This window comes from Cutaneotrichosporon cavernicola (genome assembly GCF_030864355.1).
Source record: "Cutaneotrichosporon cavernicola HIS019 DNA, chromosome: 4".
Taxonomy (NCBI): Eukaryota; Fungi; Basidiomycota; class Tremellomycetes; order Trichosporonales; family Trichosporonaceae; genus Cutaneotrichosporon; species Cutaneotrichosporon cavernicola.
The window spans coordinates 138,300-164,732 of NC_083396.1; the positions used below are offsets into that span (position 1 = coordinate 138,300).

General features: G+C 57.5%; 11 protein-coding genes across 11 annotated transcripts; 8 read left to right on the forward strand and 3 right to left on the reverse strand.

Moving 5' to 3' along the window:
• Positions 1-345: 345 nt before the first annotated feature.
• On the forward strand, positions 346-1,053 carry CcaverHIS019_0400600 (uncharacterized protein; the record flags this gene model as incomplete). The annotated part of the gene is made up of 3 exons (XM_060599852.1): positions 346-533; positions 570-680; positions 714-1,053. 3 exons carry the CDS (start codon positions 346-348, stop codon positions 1,051-1,053), a joined length of 639 nt encoding a protein of 212 aa, XP_060456505.1.
• Positions 1,054-1,385: 332 nt separating this feature from the next.
• On the reverse strand, positions 1,386-2,532 carry CcaverHIS019_0400610 (uncharacterized protein; the record flags this gene model as incomplete). The annotated part of the gene is made up of 5 exons (XM_060599853.1): positions 1,386-1,780; positions 1,837-2,032; positions 2,075-2,183; positions 2,236-2,419; positions 2,460-2,532. 5 exons carry the CDS (start codon positions 2,530-2,532, stop codon positions 1,386-1,388), a joined length of 957 nt encoding a protein of 318 aa, XP_060456506.1.
• Positions 2,533-3,589: 1,057 nt separating this feature from the next.
• Positions 3,590-4,586, forward strand: CcaverHIS019_0400620 (uncharacterized protein; the record flags this gene model as incomplete). The annotated part of the gene is made up of 3 exons (XM_060599854.1): positions 3,590-3,788; positions 3,838-3,909; positions 3,943-4,586. 3 exons carry the CDS (start codon positions 3,590-3,592, stop codon positions 4,584-4,586), a joined length of 915 nt encoding a protein of 304 aa, XP_060456507.1.
• Positions 4,587-6,437: 1,851 nt separating this feature from the next.
• Positions 6,438-8,188, forward strand: CcaverHIS019_0400630 (uncharacterized protein; the record flags this gene model as incomplete). Its single annotated transcript, XM_060599856.1, has 6 exons — positions 6,438-6,584; positions 6,622-6,902; positions 6,989-7,364; positions 7,399-7,619; positions 7,655-7,760; positions 7,793-8,188. The coding sequence occupies 6 exons, from the start codon at positions 6,438-6,440 to the stop codon at positions 8,186-8,188; spliced, it is 1,527 nt and encodes a 508-aa protein (XP_060456508.1).
• A 401-nt stretch (positions 8,189-8,589) lies between these two features.
• On the reverse strand, positions 8,590-9,247 carry CcaverHIS019_0400640 (uncharacterized protein; the record flags this gene model as incomplete). The annotated part of the gene is made up of 4 exons (XM_060599857.1): positions 8,590-8,694; positions 8,728-8,947; positions 8,981-9,071; positions 9,103-9,247. 4 exons carry the CDS (start codon positions 9,245-9,247, stop codon positions 8,590-8,592), a joined length of 561 nt encoding a protein of 186 aa, XP_060456509.1.
• A 345-nt stretch (positions 9,248-9,592) lies between these two features.
• CcaverHIS019_0400650 (uncharacterized protein) lies at positions 9,593-10,750 on the forward strand (the record flags this gene model as incomplete). Its single annotated transcript, XM_060599858.1, has 3 exons — positions 9,593-9,758; positions 9,826-10,646; positions 10,682-10,750. 3 exons carry the CDS (start codon positions 9,593-9,595, stop codon positions 10,748-10,750), a joined length of 1,056 nt encoding a protein of 351 aa, XP_060456510.1.
• A 3,040-nt stretch (positions 10,751-13,790) lies between these two features.
• On the forward strand, positions 13,791-17,535 carry CcaverHIS019_0400660 (uncharacterized protein; the record flags this gene model as incomplete). Its single annotated transcript, XM_060599859.1, has 5 exons — positions 13,791-13,850; positions 13,905-13,986; positions 14,101-14,221; positions 14,268-14,440; positions 14,522-17,535. 5 exons carry the CDS (start codon positions 13,791-13,793, stop codon positions 17,533-17,535), a joined length of 3,450 nt encoding a protein of 1,149 aa, XP_060456511.1.
• A 526-nt stretch (positions 17,536-18,061) lies between these two features.
• On the forward strand, positions 18,062-19,971 carry CcaverHIS019_0400670 (uncharacterized protein; the record flags this gene model as incomplete). The annotated part of the gene is made up of 3 exons (XM_060599860.1): positions 18,062-18,307; positions 18,339-18,663; positions 18,695-19,971. The coding sequence occupies 3 exons, from the start codon at positions 18,062-18,064 to the stop codon at positions 19,969-19,971; spliced, it is 1,848 nt and encodes a 615-aa protein (XP_060456512.1).
• Positions 19,972-21,230: 1,259 nt separating this feature from the next.
• CcaverHIS019_0400680 (uncharacterized protein) lies at positions 21,231-22,804 on the forward strand (the record flags this gene model as incomplete). The annotated part of the gene is made up of 2 exons (XM_060599861.1): positions 21,231-21,364; positions 21,406-22,804. 2 exons carry the CDS (start codon positions 21,231-21,233, stop codon positions 22,802-22,804), a joined length of 1,533 nt encoding a protein of 510 aa, XP_060456513.1.
• Positions 22,805-23,670: 866 nt separating this feature from the next.
• On the forward strand, positions 23,671-25,104 carry CcaverHIS019_0400690 (uncharacterized protein; the record flags this gene model as incomplete). The annotated part of the gene is made up of 5 exons (XM_060599862.1): positions 23,671-23,792; positions 23,824-23,924; positions 24,372-24,760; positions 24,800-24,964; positions 24,997-25,104. The coding sequence occupies 5 exons, from the start codon at positions 23,671-23,673 to the stop codon at positions 25,102-25,104; spliced, it is 885 nt and encodes a 294-aa protein (XP_060456514.1).
• Positions 25,105-25,206: 102 nt separating this feature from the next.
• On the reverse strand, positions 25,207-26,418 carry CcaverHIS019_0400700 (uncharacterized protein; the record flags this gene model as incomplete). The annotated part of the gene is made up of 4 exons (XM_060599863.1): positions 25,207-25,814; positions 25,846-25,948; positions 26,112-26,278; positions 26,325-26,418. The coding sequence occupies 4 exons, from the start codon at positions 26,416-26,418 to the stop codon at positions 25,207-25,209; spliced, it is 972 nt and encodes a 323-aa protein (XP_060456515.1).
• Between the last annotated feature and the right edge of the window lie 15 nt (positions 26,419-26,433).

Sequence of the window (26,433 nt, forward strand, 5' to 3'; positions counted from 1 at the left end):
ATGCTTGTACCGCTAGAGGCTGAGAACCCTGCCTTGAATATAACTAGTTTATTCGGGTCCTGTTGGGGGCAATGTCAGCCTAGAGTCACGGGAACAACCTTTACTCAGGGTGCGAACACTAACACTAATCATCTCTTGCCTCTTGTGCCCATGTCTCAGCTTCGGTCAACAAGTGAGCGTCTCCAAGACACTCATCTTTGTCCCTTCAGCATCGCCCCCGCGACAGAAACAGAAAACGCCTTGCCTTGAAGAATATGAAGCAAGGCTGAGAGCGTGATATTTCTCCCAACTTGCCCATCTTACATCTTACATCTTACCCCTCTTACCCTTCACTATCTCACCACAATGAGTCGCGCTGCCTCCATCTTTCAACTCGTCATGTACTCGATCACCATGGTCCTGGCTGTGGCCGAGATTGGCTTCTGCATCAATGCAATAATCGTCTTCAGTGGCTACTACTATGAATATTTCATGTGGTTGGCCATTGGAGGCATCATCCATGGCTCGCTCATCTGCATCTACCTTATCGCCTTGTGAGTTTACACTACTCTAGAGTCCGTTAACAGCAGCTTTTGCATGTACAGACGTAACACTTTCATGGTACGCACGACGACGGACCTGATCATGTGTGGCTTCTTCTTTGTAAGCAGCATCCTCGTGGGCGTTTTCTGCGCCATGATGTAAGCCCACAGTTATTTCCTCACTGACATCAGTGCCTTTGCCCCCGCCGCGCCTTTCCTCTTCACCTTCATCGTAGAGGTAATCGTCGTCGCTAGGAGCAAGGTACCCGGCAAATGGAGGATGTCGCTGTTCAACGTGTGCAATGGCAAGAACACCAACATCCAATATATGAACCAGAACGTGGGCACGGCCTATTACCCAATGTCAAACCAGGCGTTCGGCGGGGCACCCCAGTACGCGAATGTGCCCAACCCCGGGGCACCCCAGTACGCGAATGTGGCCAACCCCGGAGTGATGCCCACGCACAGCTACGCGGTGCCGTACCAGACGTCCCCGATGCCTTATCAGACACCGTACGGTCAGTCTCACTAGGACCCGCAAGACAGAAGAGCGATGCGGTCCTGGCCGTTGCGAGTGGCTCCAGGGTAAACCAAGAAGAGCGTGCGTTGAAACACGAGCGTGTGGACATTATCGACCTCCTGGCCTCCATTATTCCCAGAATGTAGGACATTAGTTTGCGTTCAGCCGCAGAATGCAGAACCTGAAACAGCCTGATAACCAATATCATCGACAGCTCGACGGCCTTGGACTTGTAATCATCGACACGTGCACAGACATGGAAATGCAATGCTTACATCAGATACTGAACCAAGATGTTGACGGCGGTGTCACACACTGACACAACATGTACTATGTATTCTGGCCTAGACCGCCTTGCGCTTACCGTGGAGGAAGCGCCGTAGGCCCGGAATCGTAAACTCGACGCGCCCCCTCACAACCCAGTCGTACAGGAAGGTGAAGATGGTGCCACCTACAAAGGGCCCGATGATACAGCCCCATGTCCAGTACCATTTGCGGTCTGTGAAGAGTTCACGCGAATACCCGAACGCTAAACAGGCTAGGCGAACACCGAGGTCGCGCGCCGGATTGATGGCGTATCCCGGGTGGATGCCCATGCAGCCACTGACGGCGACAAAGAACCAATTCATGATCAGTGCCTTTGCCCACGTTTGCCAATCAGCAGCGGCGCCAGGATCTGTGACGACAGCGACGCCTAGTAGGAGCAGACCGGATCCTATCACCTCATGGAAGAATGCGTCTGGGGTTTAGCGCATGGTTTTGAATTCGTTCCGCCACATGCGTCAAGTGACTCACCGATATCACTCTCCCATGCCGGTGCACGGATGATAAAAAGTGTCGCTGAACGCCATGTACGAACTCCGTGACCCTCGTATTGGTCCAGTAACTGGTTGTATAGACCCAGGACGATGCAAGCGCCAAGGAAAGATCCGATCATCTGCGCGAGCCAGTAGCCCAATAACCTGCGCCATGGGAAACCACGGAAGAGAGCCTGCGTGAACGTGATGGCGGGGTTGATGTGTCCGCCGCTTACGTCGATCGTGATGAACAGGCCCGCCATGAGGCCCACCCCCCACCCCAAAGCGTACGCAACGTTATTGGGTGAAACAGGGTCGTCTTTTTCTCCAGTGAGGGTCGATTGACTGTAGGTCAGTGGTAAGGCCTGGCTAGACCTGGTGGCGCAGGGTCACTGACATGTTGGTGATGAGGCCGATGATGATCATGACCGCGATACCGCACCCCTCCGCGACGTATGGCTGTAACCACTCCGGCATTCGAATCGTGAGAGGATGTCCTGTCTCCACTGTCCTCTGCGCCTCCACATCTAGAGCGACGGGGACTACCGTAATGACGTTCATATCCGTGTCGCTAGGCAGATCTGGTATCAGCCTACTCCATTCGAGGTTGACAACACTCACCGAGGGCCGTCCCATAGGCAGCCTTGGTTGACCTGGGCGAGTCGTACCTATTGAGCGCATCGAACGAGGACATGACAGACGATGAGCATCCCGTCCGCACAAACCGGGTTATGTAACTTGCGATGACTCTCCCTGCATCAGCTCCACTCGTACTCTTGACGCCAGAAATTGGTCACCTGGGCGGAATACGCGGCTGATCGGCTCCCTTGTTCAATCAGTCGCAATGAAGGTTTGCAGGGACACGCACGCCCTGGAACGCGGTATAAATTTGCATCATCAAATCTCCTCCTCTGAATCCCCCTCCCCAGTGACATGAACACGTGACCATAATCATGGGCACGGACAACGGATGTAATGACACCGTCCAAAGATAGATAGAGTCGTTCATCATCACACATGGTTGGAGTCTGAGTGACGAGTAGAGATCAATTCCAGGCCCCGCTGCGGGCATCCGCCGGGTATTCGGGGAGCAGTGTTGGCGATTCTGCCCTTATGCCCTTCTGCCCACCACAACGTTCTCCGTCCATATCGGTCGAGTCACCATCGGACACTTCTGTCTTGATTCAGATTCACAGGTTCAAGGCATTCAGCCATGCCATCAACCGTGCTCTCCTAGCTCCGCGCTTAACTTTGCAATGTCAATCAACGTCTTCATCTCGTTTGGTCATTTTGAACGCCTCCTACCGGAAACCCATCCGAACTCTTCCGAGTTGGCTAACGAGGCCCGGTCCATAACAGCAGCAACACCTGTCAACCCTGTGCCGGTGTGTCACCGCTATCGGCTTCGGCTCAGATGACTTCTGTCTCAAACAAGCTAACCCGAAACGCGCGAGTCAAGCTGGTAGAGGATCGAGAATCAGCGTTCACCAGGGATTATCGACCGCGGGCCGGGCGCACAGACCTCAGATGGCGCCGAGGCCCCAATCTCTCACCGCTCCAACCTCCATCACTGTCAGCAAGCTCTAAATTGGCTACTGAATTCTGACCCTGCGCTGCACAGACCATATCGTACCACTTGTGATAATGCTTCGTCGAGATCCATCTTTTGTCTTGATTTATTCCGAGCCTCGCCCTCGTCTCACCCCACTCTCCTCAATCCTCCCCCGTCTGCGCCACTTCATTCCCATCCCATGGCTACGACGCGCTCCTCAACCCCGGCTCCGGGCGCCCGCGATTCAAGGCGACGACGCCAGTCATTGCCTCTCCTGCGTTCGTCCACTCCTTGCGACATTGAGCGGGTTGCTCCCTTCGCATTTGCCTCGCCGCCCATGGTGGAGCCCGAACGTGAACGAGGTCTCGCCGCGCGCGCCTTTGCTGCCATCCTCTCGCGTAAGTTGTACCTACAGCCGGACGCCACCCAAGCTTAGCCTGACTGTAGCGTTCCGCCGCCGCCCAACTGAAGACTTCAAGACGTCACACATTGCCCGCTCAACCCCCGCCCTCCCGCACCGTACGTTGCTATAGCGACTCTGATTAACGACAGGCCGGGACGACGGGGGCGACGGGGGCGACAGGGACAACAACCCGCTCAGCACTTGGCATTCATGGGGTAGCGAACTCAGTATTGCATCCAAGTTGGCCGACCAGACGCTGTATCTTTCGCCCAGTAGTGCCGGCCAGCGTCGCATCCGCCGCTCCCTCTCAGGGACATTGGTGAAACGGTCGCGCACGCCCTCAGTAATCTACCCCCAAGTCGCCTTTGACACTATGCTTGGCAAGCGGGCCCTGCATGCTTCACCATCACAGGCATCGCTATCCACTGCCCCACCCCAGATATCCCTCGACTTTGACTGGGGTCCGAGCGCATCCGACCTCCCTTCTGACGCGCTTTGCGCAACCCTCGAAGACTCAGAGAACCCAGCTCCGCCATCAACCTACAGTGCCACCCGCTCACGCGGCATGTCGACGTCTACCTCCGGTACATCGGTTGCTACGCCAACCAAGAGTAAACCGAAACTTCGCCGGCTTGGTTCGAGGCGCTTTTCGCGTTCGGCCAAGTCCCTGCCCGTTCCACCTACACCTCTTCCCCGCATCGAGCTCGAACTCATCGATGACGGGTTCTGCGTCAACTTTGCTGTCGTCGAGGAGGAAAGTGCCGAGCCCAAGATCCCTGGGGCATGGACCTAACGTTTAGCTTGGCGGTGGTGAGCTTGGGGTGTGATGCGCTTGGACCCCATGTAGTTGTATGCGATTTTGGGCTCTTGGTTGAAAGTTGGGAGCAGGCTTGGGTAACTTGTCAAAGTATGAGCAGACGGGTGCAGCTTGCGACTGGACGGACCGCCGCCGAGTTTCTATACGTGGCCACCTTATGGGCGAACGCTAGACATGTGGCCGTAGTAGCCGACTCATTCCACACCGAACCGTGGCTGTCTTCAAGATCTCTCAAGTGTCATTTTCAGCTGCATCTATGTACCATTCCAGGCCGCCACACCACGTACTTGCAACCTCGCATACCACCTTATCATGTCCATGCGTCTAAGAAACCACATTCGAGCTAACAAGCAAAGTCCCTATCAGCTGTTTTACAACTGGCGTGCTACTTCATCGCGAGATGACTCCCTGACGCCAGTCGGACGCTCTAAACCCTCTCTTCCCCGAGAGTGCAGGTTTGACCCCGTCACGGCCACCTAAAACGCTGGCCGCCACGTTTCGGCCACATGTGGCTGGCGGCGGCCTCGTTAAGTCGTTGTGGCGTCTAGCCAGCATTGTGTGGCGAGCCGCGGGGCCATCTGGTGAGTCGCGCCCACCCCGCATCCATTGTCAGTGAGAAGCCGACATTGTCATAGACAGGCGAGAAGCCCCGAGATCAGCGGGTGCTCCGACTTGGCGCCGGAGGCATTTGCGTGGCGTGCGCCACATATCGTCGCGACTTGGAAAAGTTTTCGGCTTGAGCTCGGCCTCCTGCGTAGGTTGTTTGCACTGGGTGGGCTCCAGAGGAAGGCATGAGACAGTGAAACGCATGCTGCGAGCTGAGAGAGGATATATTGTGGCTCTTTTTAGAGTAGTCTTGCAAGCCAGAAATCAGGCACTCTTTTGTGGAGATGTGGTTTCATGACCCTTGCCGGCCAGAGTACCCGGAGCACAGAGGTTTGGTCTGCACGGGCCGCATGACTGACAGAGGTCGCTATGTCCTGTCCTGAGAGCTCTCGTCGGCAAACTTGACTGGCATACATTCGCACTAACAACCGATAATTTCCATGCATCTACAGAGGTCGGTTGTGGGGTTTGTGGAACGTATATTGTGGTTCCTGCGGTATGCTCAAGGTCATTAAAGGGTAAAAACGGGTTTTGGCTGTAAACTGATGACCGGAATCAGTGGTCCGAGCGAATCCGGGCATTCCAAAGCTTGGATCACTTTGAAGGGTATTTGGGTATTTAGGGGGTAAAAGCGGGGGCCGCGTTCTGATCAACGCCACAAACCTGACCGCCTCACCTGCACCAACAAGCAGCCAGCAACAAGTTGAATACAGGGACAACCAGGACAATGGCTCAAGCATGACTGTCAGGTTGTGCAATCTTGGATCTAGGCCGGCGCTCAGACCGCCTTTTTTCCTCATGTCCTCGACACGAAGCTTCCAGAGATAGAGGCCCAAGCGCGCCCTAGGGCCCCTGCTCGCCGCCTCTCACCTCAGCCAGGCCGCCGCCAACCTACCAAGCAAGGGTGAGGGCGGTGTCTGTCTCGCAGGTCTGCCAATCCTGTCCCCAGCGCCACAGGTATGGGCCCAGCTTGAGCTTGACCGGGGTCACAATCATGGCTAGGCGGCATCACACTTCTTTGCTTGAATCCAACTACTGTCCTTCTTTCTCAACACACTCCTTATGCCTGTTCACGTCTATCCTCCGCCTGGGTCGACGACTGCGCGCGAAGCCAACCGGCCTCGTCGGCGACGCAACAACACGCATGCACCACACACCTTTCGCGGTCAACTTGCAGGTTGGCACGCCGATCGTGAGGATGGTCATTCTATCGTTCGAGCAATGATCCCGTCTTGGAAGACGGAGCGCTCGGCAGACGATGTCATCTACAACCCCTTCAGGTTGCTCGGCATGGTCAAGGCCATGGACTGGCTCTACTTTATCTCCGGTTGGTTCGCATGGACTGTCGACGGCTTCGACTTCTTTACTGTGAGGAATAGCATTTAGAGGCAAAACCTGACCCCAGGTTACTGTTACCATTGAGAAGCTTGAGGAATACTTTGATCGCTCAACCACGGAAATCGCCACCTCGATGACGCTTACGCTCATGTTCCGCTCGCTTGGTGCCTTGACATTCGGTATTCTTGCCGACCGTTTCGGTCGCAAATGGACCCTGGTCGCCAACCTCTTGCTTATTGCCACGTTCGAGTTCTGCACCGCCTTTACATCAAACTATGCTGGTTTCCTCGGTGTCCGTGCTCTCTTCGGTATCGTCATGGGGGGTGTTTGGGGCCAAGCGGCGGCAACGTGAGTGTGATCGAGCTTGGGCTCGTATGAGATCTGCAAAGGTTTCCTTGCCAGTTTATTGTTGTCTGCAGTTCAGCTGACTCCAGTGCCCTCGAAAACGTGCCTGTGCCAGCTCGTGGTCTCCTCTCCGGTATGATGCAGGGTGGATACACTCTTGGCTATGTCTTGGCCGCCGTCGCCAACCTCGCTCTCACCGATCGGTACGGCTGGAAGAGTGTCTTCTACTGCGGTGGTGCGATCTCGCTCCTCGCAGCCATCATCCGTGCCCTGCTCCCCGAATCCCGTCAATACATTATCGCTCGTGAGCAGCTCAAGGCCGAGGGTCTTACCGGCGGTCAAACGGCTCGTATCTTCTTCAAAGAGTTGAAGTCTATGCTTAAAGTCAACTGGCTTCGCTGCTTGTGGGGTATCTGTCTTATGACCGGGTTCAATTTCCTGGCCCACGGTTCTCAGGATCTTTACGTGAGTTTCGGCACTTGGCAACATCTAACTCCAGCCCTCGTACCTGCGTCAAACCAAGGGTCTCACGGCCAACCATGTCTCCGCTGCCACCATTCTTGCTTCGGGTGGTGCCACCATCGGTTCGGCCTTTGCAGGTTACCTCTCGCAGTACGCTGGTCGTCGTCTCGGTGCCATGATCTTCCTTCTGTGGACAGCTGCCTGGATTCCTCTCTGGATTCTCCCCAACACCTTTGGCGCCCTTTCGGCTGGTGGCTTGTAAGTCCATTTTGTGCAACCATAACTAACACTAGCCTAATTCAGTTTGGTGTCTTCGGAACATGGGGTGTCGTCCCCATTTACCTTGGAGAAATCTCTCCCCCCGCTTTCCGTGCCTCTTTCGCCGGTGTTACTTACCAGGTATATTTTGCCACTGATATCACTGACGCCAGCTCGGAAACATGATTGCCTCCCCCGCAGCCCAGATCCAGGCCGACGCGGGTAACGTCATGAAAACGTGGGGTGTCAACCTCACCGAAGGAATGTGGGTTCCCGATTACGCGACGGTCCAAGGTATCGTCACGGGTACTGTCATCGTGTGGCTCTTCATCTTCCTCTTCCTAGGACCAGAGGCCGACGGATCCCACTTTGACCAGGCAAAGGTCGCGTTCCAGGAGGGTGGTGGTACTGCCGAGCCGTCCGACTTTGTGCGTGCCGACCACGGTCACTTCCACGCCCACGACGACAACCGTGTCAACCTCGACCTCGAGCGTGGTCACGGTCTTACGAATCCTCTTGCTGCTCATGAGAAGCTGCCAACCGACCACAGCTTTGCAATCAAACTCTAACTCGTTTCATCAATGCCACTTCTTCGAATCCATATTCCGTATCCATATTCCGTATCCTCCCTCTTTATCTGGGCGCGTCCCCCGACCGCATTAATCCGTTGTACCAATACAGTACCCGATGCCGCCCCTGGGTCGGGTGGGCTATGCATGGTGTCAAATTGAACTGCGTGAGTAGGCTCAGAGTCTGCCCGGGAGGGTATTTCGCGTCGTCTATTCATTAAAGATGGAGTCGGCATTTTGCACATCACACCGAGGAGATCGGGGCAACTGACGATCGCTTCACTCTGACTAATCCCGAAAGTATAGTGCGCACAGGCCTACGCCACCGAGACGACAGAGCATGGATATCACTTCATCCTTCATCCGTTTACCCTTCTGGGCCCCCCGGGCCCCGAGGGCTCCTACGACAATTGCGCGGCCTCCTCCTTGACGCGCGACTTGGCGGCCAGACGGGCCTTGCGAGCCTGCTCGTAGCGCTCGCAGATCTGGCGGACACGGACATACAGCTTTCGTCAGCGGGTCTTTGGAATGCAACGCACCGCCAAAGTTGGGCCGTTTGTGGCAACGACCGTAATCAACCATCCGCGAATGAGGACAAAGGAGAGATCGGGCATGGAGATGAAGAAACGAAGCAGGTGACCGACCCACATTCCCCCCATCGCGTAAGGGAGGATACGCTCCATGGCCTCGGTGAACCTGATGTGGACGGGGTCTTGCTTGGCGGCCTTGGCGAACACGTCGGCAACCACGTAGATGGTGCTACTGTCAACACTGAGACACCGAGACACTCACATCCACCCCACGCTCAATGTGGTGATGTACATGATCGCACCCCTGAAGATGGCCCAGCCGTATCCGAAACACACTCGGTCATCGTACTCGACTGCGGTTAGTGCCGCTACACGCAGACGTACCAAACCTGTCACCCCAGCTCCTGATGATATACGCGACGCCAAACGTCGTAAAGGCCGCCGCAGTAGCCAACGTAAAGACTTGCATGCAGGTCATGAAGACGTTCATCCACTGCGGCCACTCGCCGGTGTCCTCCTTGGGTGCCATTGTGACCGGGGATGGCGATGGCGATGGCGATGGCGTGGCTTTCTTGGGCGATGCCTTCCTGCTCTTACGGTTGTTCGAAGCCATTTGACAAGTAAGGAGCGTTAAAGTAGTGAGTGAGAGAAGTGGTGATGAAAGAGAGTTCATCGCGGTTTTGGTTCAATGTCAAAATATCACCAGTAAAGGCTAAAGAGGCTCGAGCGTCATCGCGCATGGACCACCTCCACCTCATCAACCCCGGATCAATAGCCGAGCCCCCCTCCATACCCCGCACCTCCCTATACAGCCACCATATTCCAAGCCACCAACCAGTCATTCATTGTCCTCTACCCCATCCACTTGACGCAAATGCCCCTCCCAAAGTGTCGCCCAGGCTTCACGGACCACATCTTCAAGACGGCTGCCGGTGTCCAGCTTCCTCTGCGCGTGTGGCCGCCAGCAAAACCCAAAGCCGCCTCCGCAGCCAACGGTCCTGAGCGCAAGGGGGCTCCTTGGCTCCTCTGGATTCACGGCGGTATGTCTTGACCTGGGCCCCGCTTCTCTCCTAGGCCCCTCTTCACCATTCAGCTAGCTGACAGCAGGTGGGTATACGTGCGGCAAGTGGTCTGCGCCGACGAGCTGGGTGTCCAGCGCCTTCGGGGACCGCGGGTATGGTGTCGTGTCGGTCGGGTATCGCCTGCAGCCCCAGGCCTCGATGTTGGACATGGTGCAGGACTGTGTCGACGCTGCCGCGTGGTGCCATGACCACGTATCGCCCCTCGGACTCAACCCCGACCGATGGGCTGTGGGCGGCGCCAGTTCGGGAGCAACGCTAGCGGCCATGGTCGCGCTCCGCGCGACACACAAGCCCCGCGCATTCGTCAACGTCTATGGCCTCACCGATACCGAGCACTACCTCGACGACGAGGCGGTCCGTGCGCCTCCACCCGACGACTACGTCATGTCCACCGACGACGAGCTGGCCGAGCTCGTGCAGGACTGGGATGCCAGTAACGCATCCGTCCAAAACCCATGGGCTAGCGAGATGCCGCCGACAGTGTCGCTCGAAGACGCGCGCGCCGCCTTTGGACTTGAAGACTGGGAGCCGACACGGGAACAGTTCGTCCGATCAGACCTGTACTCATACGTCGCCAAGAACCGCAACCTGATGGAGATTGTGTACCGGCGCAGCAAGTTTGGGACGGATACTGCGTTCCGCGAACATGTGCGGTCCCACTCGCCATACCAAGTACTTCAGAAACGAGAGACGTTTTTGCCCACGTTCTTCATGCACGGCACGGGCGACAATATTGTGCCGGTGGTGCAGAGTTGGAAGTTTGCCGAACGCCTGGTCGAGATGGATGTCGACATTGCCGAGGTGTACGACGAGGGCAAGGGACACGTATATGACTTGGGGTTCGAGGTAGGTTTTTTCGAGTGAGCAAGCTGACATTCAAGGAGGGAGATGAGGGGTGGAAGAAGAATGTTGAGCCTTGCATGGCATTCGTCGACCGTCATCTAAAGTAGAGCAACTAGCCCAACTAGAGTAACACGAGTTCGGCAGGACATACACACAAGAAGGATCCGGAAATGTATTGAGTTACAGGTAGACTCTGTTTCTGTGTACGCCTGCAGCACTCTCAGCTTCTCTTTACATGTCCTTGGCCAGGCAGGAGGAGAACATCGTTTGCCTCGGGCGCAGCATTGCCGCTGCCCCATCAACGGTTATATCTACTTGGACGAGTCGGCTTAATCCTTGATCCTCTTGATCGCTTTTCCCCGAAGCTTATCATGACCGGGTACGTTTTTGACCTCGACGCGACTGACCTTTCCTCCCCATCTCCTATCCCCATGCAACCACCGTCCATCTCATACCGGGTGGTTCAATATGTCGATATCGGATCGTCTGAACTGCGCTGACTCGCCCCCGCACACCCGATCTGGCCTTTCCGTCAGCATGAGCCTCAAGGCCAAAAGATACATCAGGAGGGTGTCGAACCCCCACCGCGCATGGTAGCGCATGATACCGCTTCACCACTGTTGAACGGGCCGCGAAATATTGGAGGTGGAATTGAAGCTGCCCCAGTTGCCAATGCTCCACTTGACCTTGCTTCCTCTACCTGGCCCCCTCTATCTATACAGAGACTCGACTAACTGGCTACGTTGACCGCGCGGGCCTGGCAGCTCCAATTCCACCAGCAACAATGCCACAAGTCCAAAGGTAGCTGGTATACCGGCCAATTGCTCACGTGGCAGTCTTATCTGGCTAGGTTCGGGCCGACGTGCCGGTAGTGGTGTCTTCCGAAAGCCAGAGTACTCAGCGCGTCATGGGCAGACGCCAGTTAGTTTGGCAGGTCAGATATGGAGGAACTGTAACTTACAAGGGGCAGAACAATGGCCTCACTTTCAGCCCCGAGCTCCTGCAAAAACCGAGCTTTGGCTCACTTGCACTCTCTGTCGGAGAATTGAACTCCGGTCTCCCGCGGTCACAAGTAATGACAAGCGAGCATACTAGCCACTATACGAACAGAGATGGTATCAAGTTGATTTTGGGTTTTTGATAACGTAGATGAACCTACCGCCAAACATTCCCCCATCAGGTTTCCGCTTCATCACATTCCGTCGACTCTACAAGATGCGACAAACCAGTCGCGTAGCCACATGCCTCAAACGTGACCTGAGATACACCACACCGGATTGTCGGTGTTCCTCGGTTCCTCGTACTGACGGCCCAGGCACCCCCCTGCCACGGCGCGTTGGATGGCATGACCGCATTGTCCCCTGATGCTTTCGGGTTCGATCTTCTTGCACGAGGGGGGACTTGAGCTCCCGCCATTGTCCAGCTTGACGTCAACATCTCGATGTCAAAGCCACGTCTCTAGACGGCTTTTGTCACTACCAGGTTCGGATCTCGGATGAATCTTTGCTTCGCCGTGGCCTAACGTAAGCAATGTTCTTCTATGATGACCAGGTGTGCCTCCAGCTCGGGGCCTGCGATCGGGATGCAAGCGGCAGGCACCGATGAAGTGGAGCCAGCATGACGGCGGTACACCGGTACGTGAGGACGTCACTTGACGGTCATTGCTGAATTGTTTAATCGTTGCAAGGTAAGTTGAGAGCAACGTAAAACGAACGGGACGCTGGCCGCCTTTGGGTGGCAACTGCTGTCAACAGGAACCATTTCTGGGTCCGAGCTCGGGCTGCATATCCTGCCTGTACGTGCCAAGTGCACGACCATGGACCCTGCGTCATCAGATGTTTGGTCCGTCCCTTCAGGAGCCCCCGCCCTTGTTCACGGCGTCATCTCTTCATATGGGACCCGATCAGGATGCATAGTGCGGCCAGTGCGGGTTGCTAGGCGGCATCTTTTGGCCGCGAATACAAGTCGACTCTTCAACTAGGTAAAAGATGAGAGGGGGACTATTCCTGGGTGAGAATCAATAGGGAATTATCAGGAACATTACAGGTGCAACCGATCAACTCGCCTCTCAAAACCCCTCCAAACCCCTCCGAACCCCTACAAACCCCTCCAAACCCCTCCAAACCCCCGGATTGCCGGCATCGTTGCTCTGCAGCAGAGCGCCTGATATACGACGCATTGGAGACGGGTGAATTATACAGGTGGGTCTGGTAGTGTGGTGATCTAGTGATCTAGTCGTCTAGTGATCTAGTGATCTAGTCATCTAGTGCTCTAGTCATCTAGTGCTGACTGAGTGTGCCGAGTGAACTGGGCGGTGAGACAATTAAATACCGAATAGACTTTTACGCCTCAGGGTTAGGCAATGTAAATATTGAACCCTCCATACTCAATACCCCTCCAGCCTTTGGGTATTGTGTGTGCCTCAATAACTCGACCCGGGGGTTACCATTTGCATTGCCCGCTACAAAAGTGATGGGTTGAGTGGTTGAAACGGATGAATGAGGATATTCCGATAATGGTTGCTCCACGGTGTAGGCGTACGTGCGGAACACGGACTAACCCTGCGCTATAGACTAAGAGCCCTCAAAGTTTTGCCCAGGGTTGAAAGGAAGCAAGTATGAATATCTCGCCAATCAGCCAAGAAACTAAGACAAGGGCCAAGAAGATCGGATCAAGCCAGGGCCTGCCTGGCCTGGATCATCAACCAAGGGAAAATCCTACCTCTGTCCTAGTACCTAATGCCCGAGTCCTACCTCTTCTGTAAGAACATGATTCAGAGTTAGTAGCGACTGTGGAGCTGCAGACCTCGAGAGCTCGAGTGGTACTCTGGAAAACGCCGTGTTGAATCAGACCTTCCATTCTCAAACTATCACTTCAGCCAGGTGCGCCTTGATTCTCTCCTCTTCGTCATACCAACATTACCTCGCTTCCCCTTTACATCTTACTACACTTCACCTTGTTTCTCTTGTTTCCGTCGTTCCCTGTATAACAACCTTCCCGCTACTTGCCCGCCAAGCCGTCGGCCCCCCTTCCTCCCCGCCCGACCACATCGCCATCATCGGCGCCCTCTTCATCCTGTATCACCACTCTCCATCTTCCTGATCAACTCTCTGTATCACTAGCACCTACTCCACCTCCTTGCACGCCATGGGCAAGTTTGCGGACAAGATGGCCGACAGGCTGGGTGACCACCCAGCCGGCAACCATGTGAGTCGACCCCGACGCCTTGCTACCAAATGTGCAGCCAAGAGCTAACAGTAGCTTCGCGGCAAGAAATGGGGTGAAATCTTCGGCAGCGCACTGCTCGCGCTAGGCGTGCTCTCTCTCGTTGGCGTATGGGCAGGTGAGTCACAGTCATGAATCAGAGCACGGAGGCTGGTGCGGGCTGGATCTGAGCGTCACGCCGACCCCCCCACCATCCAACATTCCGTTCATGGGACGTTGCTGACGAGATCAGCTGCGACGGCCGGTTACGAAGGGACGAGTCGATTCTCGCCCAACTACAACCTCACCGACAATGACCACTGGTTCTCAAAGTTCATTCCGGGCCGCACAGGCAACCTCTGCCAGCCTGCATAGTGAGTGTTTCGGAAGAACCCACTGGGGGTATCAGCTGACACTCAGCATCAACACTGGTCAGCAGTTCCGCACCACCAATGGTGTGTTCCTCTGGGAGATGGGCAAGCAGTTCAACGTGACCATGTCGGAGATTGGCAACAACAGCACCATGGTCAACTTCAATGGCACCGGTCAGCAATATGCCGACAACAAGCTTGAGCACTGCGACCTTTCTGGACGTGAGTGACACCCGGGACTCGTGGTCATGATGTTTAGAGGCGTGACGCCACAGGCCCTTCTAGAAGCGTTACTCACGCCAGTGTCGGTTGACATGGACCTCTTCCAGGCGCAGGTCACCGTCAAGCTGTACGCGACCTGCATTGACCCCGAGTGGCCCGCGCTACTGCTCTCAAGGAATACCTACTCGGTTGACCAGAGCCGTCTACTGGACAACTCGCTGTGGTTCACCAACGACCTCGTGATGAAGTCCGAGTACAAGGAACGCAATGACGTGCAAGCGTCCCTGAACGACCTCGCGAATGATCTGTGGAACCGGCAACGTGCGCTGTTCCAGAACGCTCAGATGCCTATCATCCGAGGCATCCGCATTATCAACGAAAACAACTGCGGCTTCGCGACAGATGACCGGAAAGGGTGCTTCGAGGCACCCCTGCGGGTCAGCAACGACTCGGTTGGCTTCTACCTGTTCCAGAACCTCACATCCGCCACGACAATGTACGACCCGCAGGCGTGGACCATCACAACGAACAACTTTGTCCAGTCGCTCTTCGCTGCTGCGCGGTACGACTTTGCCTCCAACATGACGAACAACATCTTTGTGAACAGTACGGCCCGCCAGGCCGTTATCACGGCAACCGAGGACCCTATCGCCAACCTCACTCTTGGTTCGCTGAACCAGCTCTCGGGTGCACAGTCGTTCCTCGGCGGAGGTGACTTTGACCCGCCCAAGATCAGCCGCGTGCGCACCAGCTACCTGTGCATTGTCAGCAAGATGAAGCCTCCCGCCGATTTTGCCATCTCCGTCCTCGGTCTCGCGTTTGCGCTGTTCGGCGTCGTCTTCGGAGCTGTCATGCTGATTGTCTCAAAGCTTACGGGCAAGGAACTCGGCTCGAACCCTGTTGTCGCTGCGGCTGCACCTGGGGCGGCGTTGGCACAGGTCGCGACCAACCTCTCACGCCCGTCTGACGAAGGTCATCCCGACGATCCCGAGGCGCAGAACGAGAAAAATCGTTCGGCGGACGAAATGGGCTCCGGCAACTCACACGCACACAAGGTCAGCGACGGGTCTGGCGGCACTGCGGTGCCACAGTACGACTCGCGCAATGCCACACCAGCGCCGTCTTACAACTACGGCGCCAAGAGCGCGCAGTACACGCCACTGAAGAACAACCAGAGCTTCGACCAACTGTCTGACGGCACTCCGTCTCCCTCAACCACCAAGTACGGCTTCAACTCGTTCGGGTCGCTCAACAAGCTTTCTGAGCAGCCTCAGATGCCCGGCTCCTCTAGCGCTGGCGGTGCATCTGCAGACAAGAGTAGCAGCAGCGGCCTCGCGGGCCTCGCAGGTGCAGCTGGCGGTGGCCTCCTGGGTCTCGCTGGCGGTTTCCTCGGCTCCAAATTCGGCAGCGTGACCCCCAAGAACCTCTCGGGAACCAACCTCCAGGGCATGGCGGGTGGTGCTGGTGCCGCTGATGCCGCAGGCAGCAAGTTCCCAGGCGCCGCGAACCTGCAGAGCATGGCTGGCAACATCCCTGGAGCTCAGAACCTCCAAGGCATGGTTGGTAACATTCCCGGCGCCTCGAACCTGCAAAGCATGGCGGGCAACATCCCCGGCGCCTCGAACCTGCAAAGCATGGCGGGCAACATCCCCGGCGCCGCGAACCTTCAAGGCATGGCTGCCAACGTCCCTGGCGCGTCCCACCTGCAAGGCATGGCCGCTGGTGTGCCCGGTGCGTCGGGCCTTGGCGGTATGGCCTCGAACATCCCCGGCATGCCACAGGTTTCGAACCTCGCCACCAACGTGCCAGGTGCTACCAACGTCCAGGGGATGGCTGGCGACATTCCCGGTGCCGCATCGCTACAGAACATGCCCGGAGCACCTAACCTGACGGCGGCTGGTCTGCAGAACACTGTCGCGGCTGAACCCAGCATGGCACAGTTCGGCAACATGCAGAACCTCACTGCGGCCCCATCATCTGCGGTTTCTGGTCTCTCGAATGCCGGTACGGCCGCTGCAGCCGGTCTCGCTGGCGCTGGTGCCGGTGCCCTCGCCGCCGGTGCGTATGGCATGAGCAAGGATCGTCCCATTAGCGGCGATTCTGCGCTCTACATGAACAAGTCGACGATCCGTGAAGTGCCCGAGACCGACGGCGCTGCCCAGGTGCCCGCAGGCGCCGCGACGGCCGCTGGGGCTCAGGTGTTCCGCACGCAGTCCAACTCGAGCCTGAAGCGCGCCAACCGCCCCACCAGCATAGACCTCTCCGGTACTCAGCCGGCTGTCCGATCCACGAAGGCCGTGCCGACCTCGCCTGGTCCCCCCGTTCGCGGCATCCCGACATCTCCCGGACGGCCAGCGCGCGCCATCCCCACGTCACCCGGTCCTCCACAGATTAGGCCTCTGAGTGAGGCGCTGGCGTCTACTGTCCCTCTCCCTTCCGCCGCTTCTGTTCCCTCCATCCCCAAGGTCGCTCCCACTGAATCCTCCTTCCCCACAGCGGCTGCTACCGGCGCCGGTGCTGGCGTACTCGCCGCTGGCGCCGGGTACGCTGCGCTCCACGCCTCGGCTCCGGCGCAGCCCAATCTCGACGAGTCTGTAACCAGGGTCCGCGACTTTGCCGCGGACCCCCAGGCCGCCATCCCTGCTGCATCTCAGATCCCCACTCATGTCCCCACTGGCCTCGGTATTGACGGCCCCGCAGCCAACGCTCAAAGTCATGTCGATGGCGCGGCCTCGGCCGTTGATGGTCAGATCGCGGGCGCCAACATCCCCGACATCCCCGCGGCTGCGCAGAACCTCGCATCCACGGGGCAAGGCTACATCCAGCCTGCCGTAGCTGCATCGACTGGCGCAGTCGCTGGCGCAGGCGGCGCAGCCATCCTCGACCACACACCTCGCTCGCCCACTGTCGCTGGGCCCCCGTCCTTCATCACTCCCAGCACGCGCGCAGTCGCTGGTCCACCCACCGTTGCCACTCCCACTCCCGGTACCCGCACTGCAGCGGGACCACCTGCCTCACCTTCGCCCGCAGGCGCGCGTGACACCACCCCCATGAGCCCGACGTCGGCTGGCCCGCCCGCTGGGTGGCACAAGTAACGCCGCTCAGATCGCATTCTCGGCTCCTAGCATCGCATGGCTAGAGTAGGACTATAGCATTTTGTTGCAATAATTGCATTAGGCGCGCGGAGGGAGGCAGCGTTACTCAGTACACGAACTGACCCATGTGGAAAGTGTACCCTCTTACTACCAGCACTCGTTCATGGACGCACTGCGCGGCCGCTCCTCCAGGTTAACATTGTAGACCTCGAAGCAGAACTGGGCAGAACTGGCACAGCCACTCCGTCTTATTAACCCGCCACTCTAGTGACTCGCCATCACGACGCTCTTACGCTGCGGTTCGTCAGTACCAACCCTACACCGCGGCTTGTCACGTGGAAACCCAAACCAGCCTTGGCCTTGTCAAATGCTTGTTGTGACGTTCTCGGCGGCCGGTGGTGGGCATATCCGATACCCAACCGGTAATCTCGGTCACTCCAACCGCCGGTCGGTAATCTCCCCCTCCTCACACTCCCCTCTCACTTAAAGAACATTATGATTCCTCAGAGTACACAATACACGAACCATGGGCGAGCTCAACCAAACCCCAGCGGCCTTCACCCTTCCCACCCACCAGGCCGGCTACGCGCCCCCCGCCAAGGTCGATGCAGCAGTCGAGGCCGACCGCTTCATCGCCAAATTGAGCGCCGCAACTGACGGTGATGCGTTCGCAGCCTTGTTCCGTCCAGATGGGTTCTGGCGCGATTCGCTCGTGTTCACACGCGACTTCCGTACTAATGCCGGTACGCAGCGTATCGCCCAGGCCGCCAAGGTATCTTCCATCAAGGTCAAGCTGACGACAGGCTACTTTCGGTAACACGCAGGCGACAGACTTTGCCCTCGCCCCAGCTGGCGCCAAGGTCGACACACCTTTCCCAGACCTCACGTTCCTTACTGTACATGTCACGTTTTCGTCTGTTCTCGGCCCAGCCTACGCCGTCGCCCGCCTCACATACAAAGACGGCTGGAAGGTGTTTACGCTGTACACAGCTCTTACGGGGGTGCACGGACACACGCAGCAGATTGGCGAGGCGCGCGTCCGCGGCACACACAATGACAAGGAACCGTTTGATGCGCGGCGCGCACGCGAGACGGCACATGAGGGCGGCGATCCCGATGTCCTCATCAGTGAGCTACCTGAGAAGCGAGCTGACGGTAGTCGGGGCCGGCCATAACGGCCTGACTGTTGCGGCGCAGTGTAAGTCGTTTGGGTTGGATGCGCTCTGTATCGACCGCGAGAAGCGTATCGGTGACAACTGGCGACTTCGTTACAGCTCGCTCTCACTTCACGATCCAGTGTACACCAACCACCTGCCGTTCATGCCGTTCCCCTCGACGTGGCCGACTTTTACACCGGCGGGCAAGTTGGCCAACTGGCTCGAGAACTACACGGACGCACTTGACCTCGACGTGTGGACACAGGCGACGACTGACCCGGCCCGTACGCGCTACAACCCCGACTCTGAGCTGTGGGACGTGACCGTCCTGCGCTCACAGGCTGACGGGAGCGTGAGCGAGCGGATCATGCACGTCCGCCACATGGTCCTCGCCACCGGCATTGCTGGTGGCGAGGCGCGCCTGCCACCTCCTGTGCCCGGCCAGGAATCCTGGCACGGCTCCATTCTACACTCGTCCCGCCACCCTGGTGGGGCAGCAAGCAAGGGCAAGCGTGTATTGGTCGTCGGTGCCGCAACGTCGGGACACGACATTGCGATGGACCTCGTGCAAAACGGCGCGCAGGTAACGATGCTGCAGCGTTCGCCGACATTCATCATGTCCATTCGGAACGGGACTCATGTTCTGCAAGCCGGCCTCTTCAACGACCAGACGAACATTGAATTCGCGGACATGACGGCGCGCAGCATCCCCTCGTCCGTCGGCCGCGCATTCCAGAAACGTTCGACGGCGTGGCTCTCTCAAGTCGATGCGGATCTTCTTGCCGGCCTTAAAAAAGCTGGTTTCCGCACATACCCCGGACCGGACGGAGCGGGTTTCTGGCCCCTCGCAGTCGAGAAAGCGGGCGGATACTACTTCGACACAGGAGCGAGCCGCATGATCATCAACGGCGACATCAAAGTCCGCCAGGGCGAGATTACGTCCTTTGGACCAGGCAACACCGTACGCTTCGTGGACGGAGACGCCGAGTTCGATGAGGTCGTCTTCGCAACGGGCTACGGAGGGTATCGCGATACGGTGGCGCGCGCTCTGGGCGACGAGGCGGCGGCGCAACTCACGGCCGTTTATGGGACAGATGCCGAGGGCGAGATTCGCGGTATCGCGCGTGAGTGCGGTATCCCCAACGTCATGTTCAATGTCGGTAACCTGGCGTCATCACGGACGTTTTCCAAGAACATTGCCCTCCAGATCCTTCTGCAGCGCGACGGCAAGCTCGGCGACCGATACACCATGGCGACGCAGGCTGCAGAGACTGCATAGGAGTCGGGTTTACAAATGTCTACAAATGTCTTGATTTTCGAGCTAACATGGCTGCCAAACCTGTTCTGCGGTCTTGAGAGTGTCCGTAAACCAACAGCAGATACTATCCAGTGCGAGGACGGACTGACCGACAAGATCAACAATGAGGCCTAAGATTTCTTTACGTAATAATCAGGCCACTTAGCTCAGCTGGTTAGAGCGCATGCTTAACACGAGACATCGAGTTACGCATGAGGTCGGCGGTTCGATCCCGCCAGAGGTCATATCTTTTGTTCTTCCGAGTCTTCAGTTCTCAGATCAGGTATATATGAGTAAGCCCATATCATTGAACTGATAACACCGTTGGTGAAACGGTATCATGCGTCGTTGCCAAGGAATCATTGAATCGACGCGGCAGGGGTTCGACTCCCTTACGGTGTATATCTTTTGCATTTGATGCTTTTTTTCCCTAATTAGCCTGTAGGTTTACATCGCCGCGATGACCGCAATGTGGTGACGCGTCGCACATCTACCATCGATATACTACTCCTCAAGTAGCTCAGGTTCCACCACGATTCGGCCAGACGCGCGTGAGATGTGCCGGCGATGCAGCCCAGTGCCACACCCCGCGTACCCGTTGCGGTGATCCGGACAGCTCGGACAGCTCGGACGGCCTAGACCCACGGCATACGTTAAGAATGTGTGAGAGCGCGGGACGGAGGGGAAGGCGAAGGCACGGGGTCAGTCGATCGCGAAGACCGGCGCGCGCGTTCAACCCCCGGCCTTACCGGCTAGGCGGTGTTCCGTAGAGTCCGGGATCCGGCACCAACCAACACATTCTCCTGGTGTTTTGCTCACCGCTTCACCTTGTATCTCCGTCATCTCATTCACCCAGCACTACGGCCCGTACGATTGTACCTGCTGTTCCACGGTCCGCTGCCGCCGGCGTCGGACACGGCATACATTACTGGCCAGTGCGGTTCATCTTAAGCAGGCTCACAGAGGGGGCACAGCCCGTCACGCGCAGATGCCTGCCTGGCAGGCTGTAGCGTCCGCGGTTCTTGGACTGCTGTGTATCCTGCTCACTCTGTACTCACATCTAACGTAGGCTGCTCCGTAACATGCGCGCTCGCTCAAGGATATAAGGACGCGCGAACGGTACCTCAATCTTATCAAGCAGCAAGCAGCGACTCCTCGCTTGCATCGACTCGACTCACACGGACACTAGACTCGACCTCGTCTCTCTCTTACCAACTGCTCTCACTACAACACCCAAGACAATGATCCCCTACCTGGCTATCCTGGCTATCCTGGGCTCCCCGGCCATGGCCCAGGGCACCAGATACGCCTTCCAGAGCGACAACATGCTCTGCCTCGGCGGGATGAACGAGGACGATGGCCTCAAGATGAAGGTGTAAGTCATTTCTGCTTCTCTCCGGGCAGCACTCACACCAGCGCCGAGTGCTCGGAGAACCAGAGCTTTGACATCAACTTTGGCGAGACCCAGGTCAAGGTCAACCACGACGACCACGACAAGTGCCTCGACGCCGGCTGGGAAGCTGCCGAGGGTTCCCAGCCCACCTTCCAGGAATGCAATGGGGCCGACTCGCAGAAGTTCTTCTTCACCAACGACGGTCGTATTGCCCTCATGGACCGCGGACTTTGCATCGACGCCGAGGACTTCCACGTCGAGCTCGACAAGAACATTGTCCTCAACACGTGTCACGACGGCCAAGCATCCCAGGGTCTCGTACAGGTATCGGGCGACTCTTCTTCCGACCCCACTGGTCCTAGCGAGGAAGACCTTGTGAACGGTGGCCCATGGAAGATCCCCACCGCAGTCAACAGCGAGATGTGTCTCGACGAGTACAACGACAATATCGAGGTCCGTCCATGCACCTACGGCGACACAAACCCATGGTACATGTTCAAGGGGGACACGCAGATCCGCAGCGCCGACGCTGGCAACACGGACAAGTGCCTCACAGCCATCGGCGTAGTCGACGGCCAAATCACGGATGGCGCTCAGTTGATGTTGGAGACGTGCCGCAATGGCGATCCCAACCAGATCTTCAACTGGACCGACGACAACCGTCTCGCTCTCCGCGACTCGGGCCTGTGTATTGATGTCCCCGACGCCAACGCCTGGCCTGGCGCCCCTCTCCAGCTCTGGACTTGCGGCGACGGCAACACGGCACAGGAGTGGCCGGTCGAGCTGGCCACCTCGGACTCGCCCAGCCATAGCGGCCCCAACTTGAAGGGCTCGTTCCATGGCCAACAACTCGATTATGAGGATCAGTCTACGGACACGTCTGCTACCCAGGACGACAACACCGACCACCGCTTTCTCTGCCCCAGCCTCCTCTTCCACAAGGACAATTCCAACAAGTGCCTAATCTGGAACTTCTTGGACAGCAACAATATCAACATGGTCGACTGTTCCCGAGACAAGGTCGGATGGACGTACGACGCCACCACCACCAGCTCTACTCAGATCAAGCTTGGCGACTCGTGTCTGACCGCCGACCAATCCGACCCCAACTCGATGTCCGTCTACGTGACTGACTGCGACGACAACGACGGCGACCAGAAGTTCACCGTGGACGGAGACCACATCAAGCTCGAATACACAAACATGTGCCTTGACGTCAACTTCAAGGACCGCTGGACATCCCAGGGTGGCCGCGATTCCGCAGAGTACATATATGCCACTCCCTCCCTCCTTCCGTGCAACAATGCCTCCGGCCAGTTCTGGAAGAAGCGCCCGTTGCAGCCCACTTGCACCGACGGCGACGACGCGAAGAGACGCTACGACAACACGGACGGCTACACCAAGCCTGAGCAACACCCCTGAGCCTACTACGAAGCACGATAGCATAGAATCCCTGCCGCATGTACTCTTTCCTTTCACCCTGCCTTTGGTTTTGGTTTGGTGCGACTAATTTGACGAGTTTGGCATGGACAGGTCTCAAGCCAAGTCTGCAACGGTGTCTGACCATGCCGTCGACTTGTGGCACTTGCGGCTGTCCAACGGCGCGAGTGCCGCGCAGCATTGCCACAGGCGCGAGAATCAGGTTGCCTGTGAGCTGCTGCTGGCATACAGTCTACGTGACGAGAGACTTGACAAGACACGTGACACACCCATGCTCTACACAACACAGCACTCACGGACATCTACCTCGCAGGATCCGATGTCCCGATGTCCTGACGCATCAACGCGTCTGCACCGCCCTGCGACCTGTTCCGAGGCGCTATGTGACGCCGGTCCCTAATCCCCGGTTGAATTGTGCGTCTGCCGCCGACTTTTACGGGGTGTTTGGTTGTAGCATTACCCCTGGCACCTTGGGCGGATGTGCGTAAAACAGGAATATTAGGTACCGGGATGGATGGGGTAAACTGGCAAACAAAGTTTGAAACTAGACTCTATCCTCGTCGTCGCCAAGACCTTGGATCAGTTGGATACTACCACTCTTGCAAGTATCAAGTATTATGCAATTACATGTTCAACATCCAACTCTTACTCTTCTCTCTCATTCTCATTCTCATTCATATCCCATAGCGTACTCGGTAGTGAAATTGACCAAAACGATCCACGCATCGACCTCCTCCTCCCCCCTCCAACGCTACAGCTTGTACCTTCCCGACAGACTGCGCCCTGTCGTCACATCACTACCACTACCTCCTTCTCTCATCTCACATATCTCCATCTAACAACTCAACATGCTCTTCCTCGCCACCCTTGCGCTCCTCGCCCCCGCCCTCGCCTCCAGCATCAAGTGGGCTGGTGCCCCTGGCGTCTGCCTCGAATCCTTCCGTCTAGGCAACAAGGACACGCTCGTAGTGTATGCCTCCCATCTTCCCATCTAACAATAGTGAGGGCTGCGGTACCGGCCCCGAGCAGCAATTTGAGCTGTCGCACGGACCGACGCGCGTCAAGATGGCCAGCAAGGATTTGTGTCTCGACGCCGGAGACGGTACGTTTCAACTGGATATGGCTGACATAGTTCCTGCCAGCGGCCAGTTCCTCACCTTCCTCCCATGTGATCGTCGGCGTTCAGCCCAGAGGTGGTGGTTTACGGATGATGGGAGGATTGCGCTCCAAGGACAGAGCTTCTGCGTCGATCTGCCAGATGGGAATGGGGAGAACTTGACCGGCGTACAGATCTGGACTTGTGGACAAGGAAACGTCAACCAAGAATGGGCTATCTAGTTAGAAGGAGAGGCGAGTACACGAGCTCTGGAGAGATTTGTTGTGTGTATATTCAAATGCCTTGTGTAATGAATCCCAGTACTGTACTGCGCATTTTGAACACACCCGTTTCGGCGTTGAACTCCACCTCCACCTCCACCTCCACTGGTGCCTGGGCGGCGATGAAATTTCCAACTTGTATCGCGACTCTCAACAACACAACAACCAACAGCCATGTCCGAGAGGCCACCACAAAAGCGCGCACGCACGAATAAGCAGGCCGGCGGCAAGCCGAAGCCGAACGCCAAATCGAACGCTAAGCTGAAGCCCAAGCCCAAGCCCAAGCCGAAACAGCCCCAGCCAGCCAAGGCGAGCGCCGCCCAGCCCTCGCCGCGGAGCAAGGTCCGGCGCGCAGCGCAGAAGGCCAAACGCGCACGCTCCTCTTCCGGGTCGTTAGCATCTGGATCTGAGGGGACTCCAGTTGAAGAGGCTTCTCCGGAGGGGGATGTTCTGGAGGGAGATGCTCCGGAGGGGGAGCGGGAGGTCGCGGTCAAGGAGCCGGGATCAGCGAGCAAGAACAGGAGGAGGCGGAAGAAGGGCAAGGTGTTCCTCGAGGACAAGGTAGGTTCTCTCTCTTATGGGATGGAGCGCTGATGCCAGGCGGGTCTTCTTGGCCTTATCTCGGACGTGACCGACTCAAAGGCTGCCATTGTGGAGGACAAGCTGAAGCGCGAGGCGGCGCGAGAGGCTGCCGCCACCGAGCGCGAGGAGAAGAGGGAAAGAGGGAAGAAGGGGCGTAAAGCCGACGAGAGGAAGAAGGCTCTGGTGAGTTGACTTGACATCGGGGCTGACAACAGGACGCGGCAAAGGAGGCTATCGTTGCGCGCGAAAAGGCCAAGAAGGCCAGGAGGCGGGAGCCTCGCCCCGCCGAGGCCGAGCCTAAGAAGCGTGTTGGTTTTGCCTAGCTTGCCTAGTGTCATGTACAATACAATAGCATAGACTACGGCTACAGTGTGGACAGTCGGAGTCCCACCCGACGCCTGACGCGACGGTCCAACTGACTAGCACTAGCGCAGCTTGACCACCCCATCGACGACGTCGAGGCCCTGCGCGACGGCCCAGCTCTCCACCCCCGCCGCGGGGAGGTTGAGCATCCTCCCTGCCCAGGAGATTGATACACTCACGTACGCGCGCCGGAGGCGGGCTGCCGCGCGTTCGCGGACAGCGGGAGCAGCCCAGGCGAGGAGTGTTCGTTCCAGCGCTTCCGTTTCGGGGTCGTTTTCTATCAAGGCCGCGAAGGCCAGGGGATCAAACGTCTCTTCCGCGAGGGCGCGGGCTGCGTCCGTTACGAAGCGGAGGGAGGAGAGAGGCATGGTGGCTGCGTGTGGGGCAGGGATGGTGTGCGTGTTGGGGTTGGGCTCGAGGGAGAGGCTAGCAAGAGAGATGCCAGCCATCCCAGTGGCCACGCGCATTGGCCTCGGTGGAAGCGTCATGGCCTCCAGGGCGCGCTGATACTCTGCCCGAGGCGAGTGGACGAGATGGTACACGAGCAAAAGCGGGGCGTACGTCGGATTTTGTTTTGTTACCGCATACATTCCCACCAGACCATGTAATGCCGCATTGAGCTGCGGCCCATCATGCGCCAGCACAGCGTATCGCACACTATCCTCGAACACTCGTGTCAGCCATATCAGCACGAGACTTACCGTCCACTGCAAAGGCGTCGGTACGACCCGACGCAACGACGCCTTCCCGAAGTTTACGAAGGAGGCGGACGACAACCAAGAAATCAGGCTTGTCAGCCCGGATCTGGCATCAACTCTCTTCCACATGGTCTGTACCTTTGCCTCGATGTATGCCCGGAAACGTAATTGCACGTCGTGGTCCTTGAGCCTGTCGCCATCTGCGTCTCCCCCCGAACGCGAGACGCTAGCCAACATCTCCATCTCGTCTAGCTGCGGCGTGGATTTACGTGACGGTCGTAGTCCATCGGGCCGGATGCCTCCTGGTCCTCCTGGTCCTCCTGGTCGTACTGGTCCTCCTGGTCGTACTGGTCCTGGCCGCGCGCTCCCGCCGCGTATCCCGTGACGGCCCTCATTCTCGAGCGTCCCCTGCACAGCCCGGTCGTCGGGCCGTATCCTGCGTCCAACGTCATGTATAGGAGTAGACGAGCTCGCCCACCCACCCCGCCGCGAGCCCTTCGAGTTCGAGCGCGAAGCTGAGTCGGCGCCTTCCATTGATGCAGGCGCATCGCGACGATGAGGAGGGCGGTATGCCATGATTCGCGCGATGGA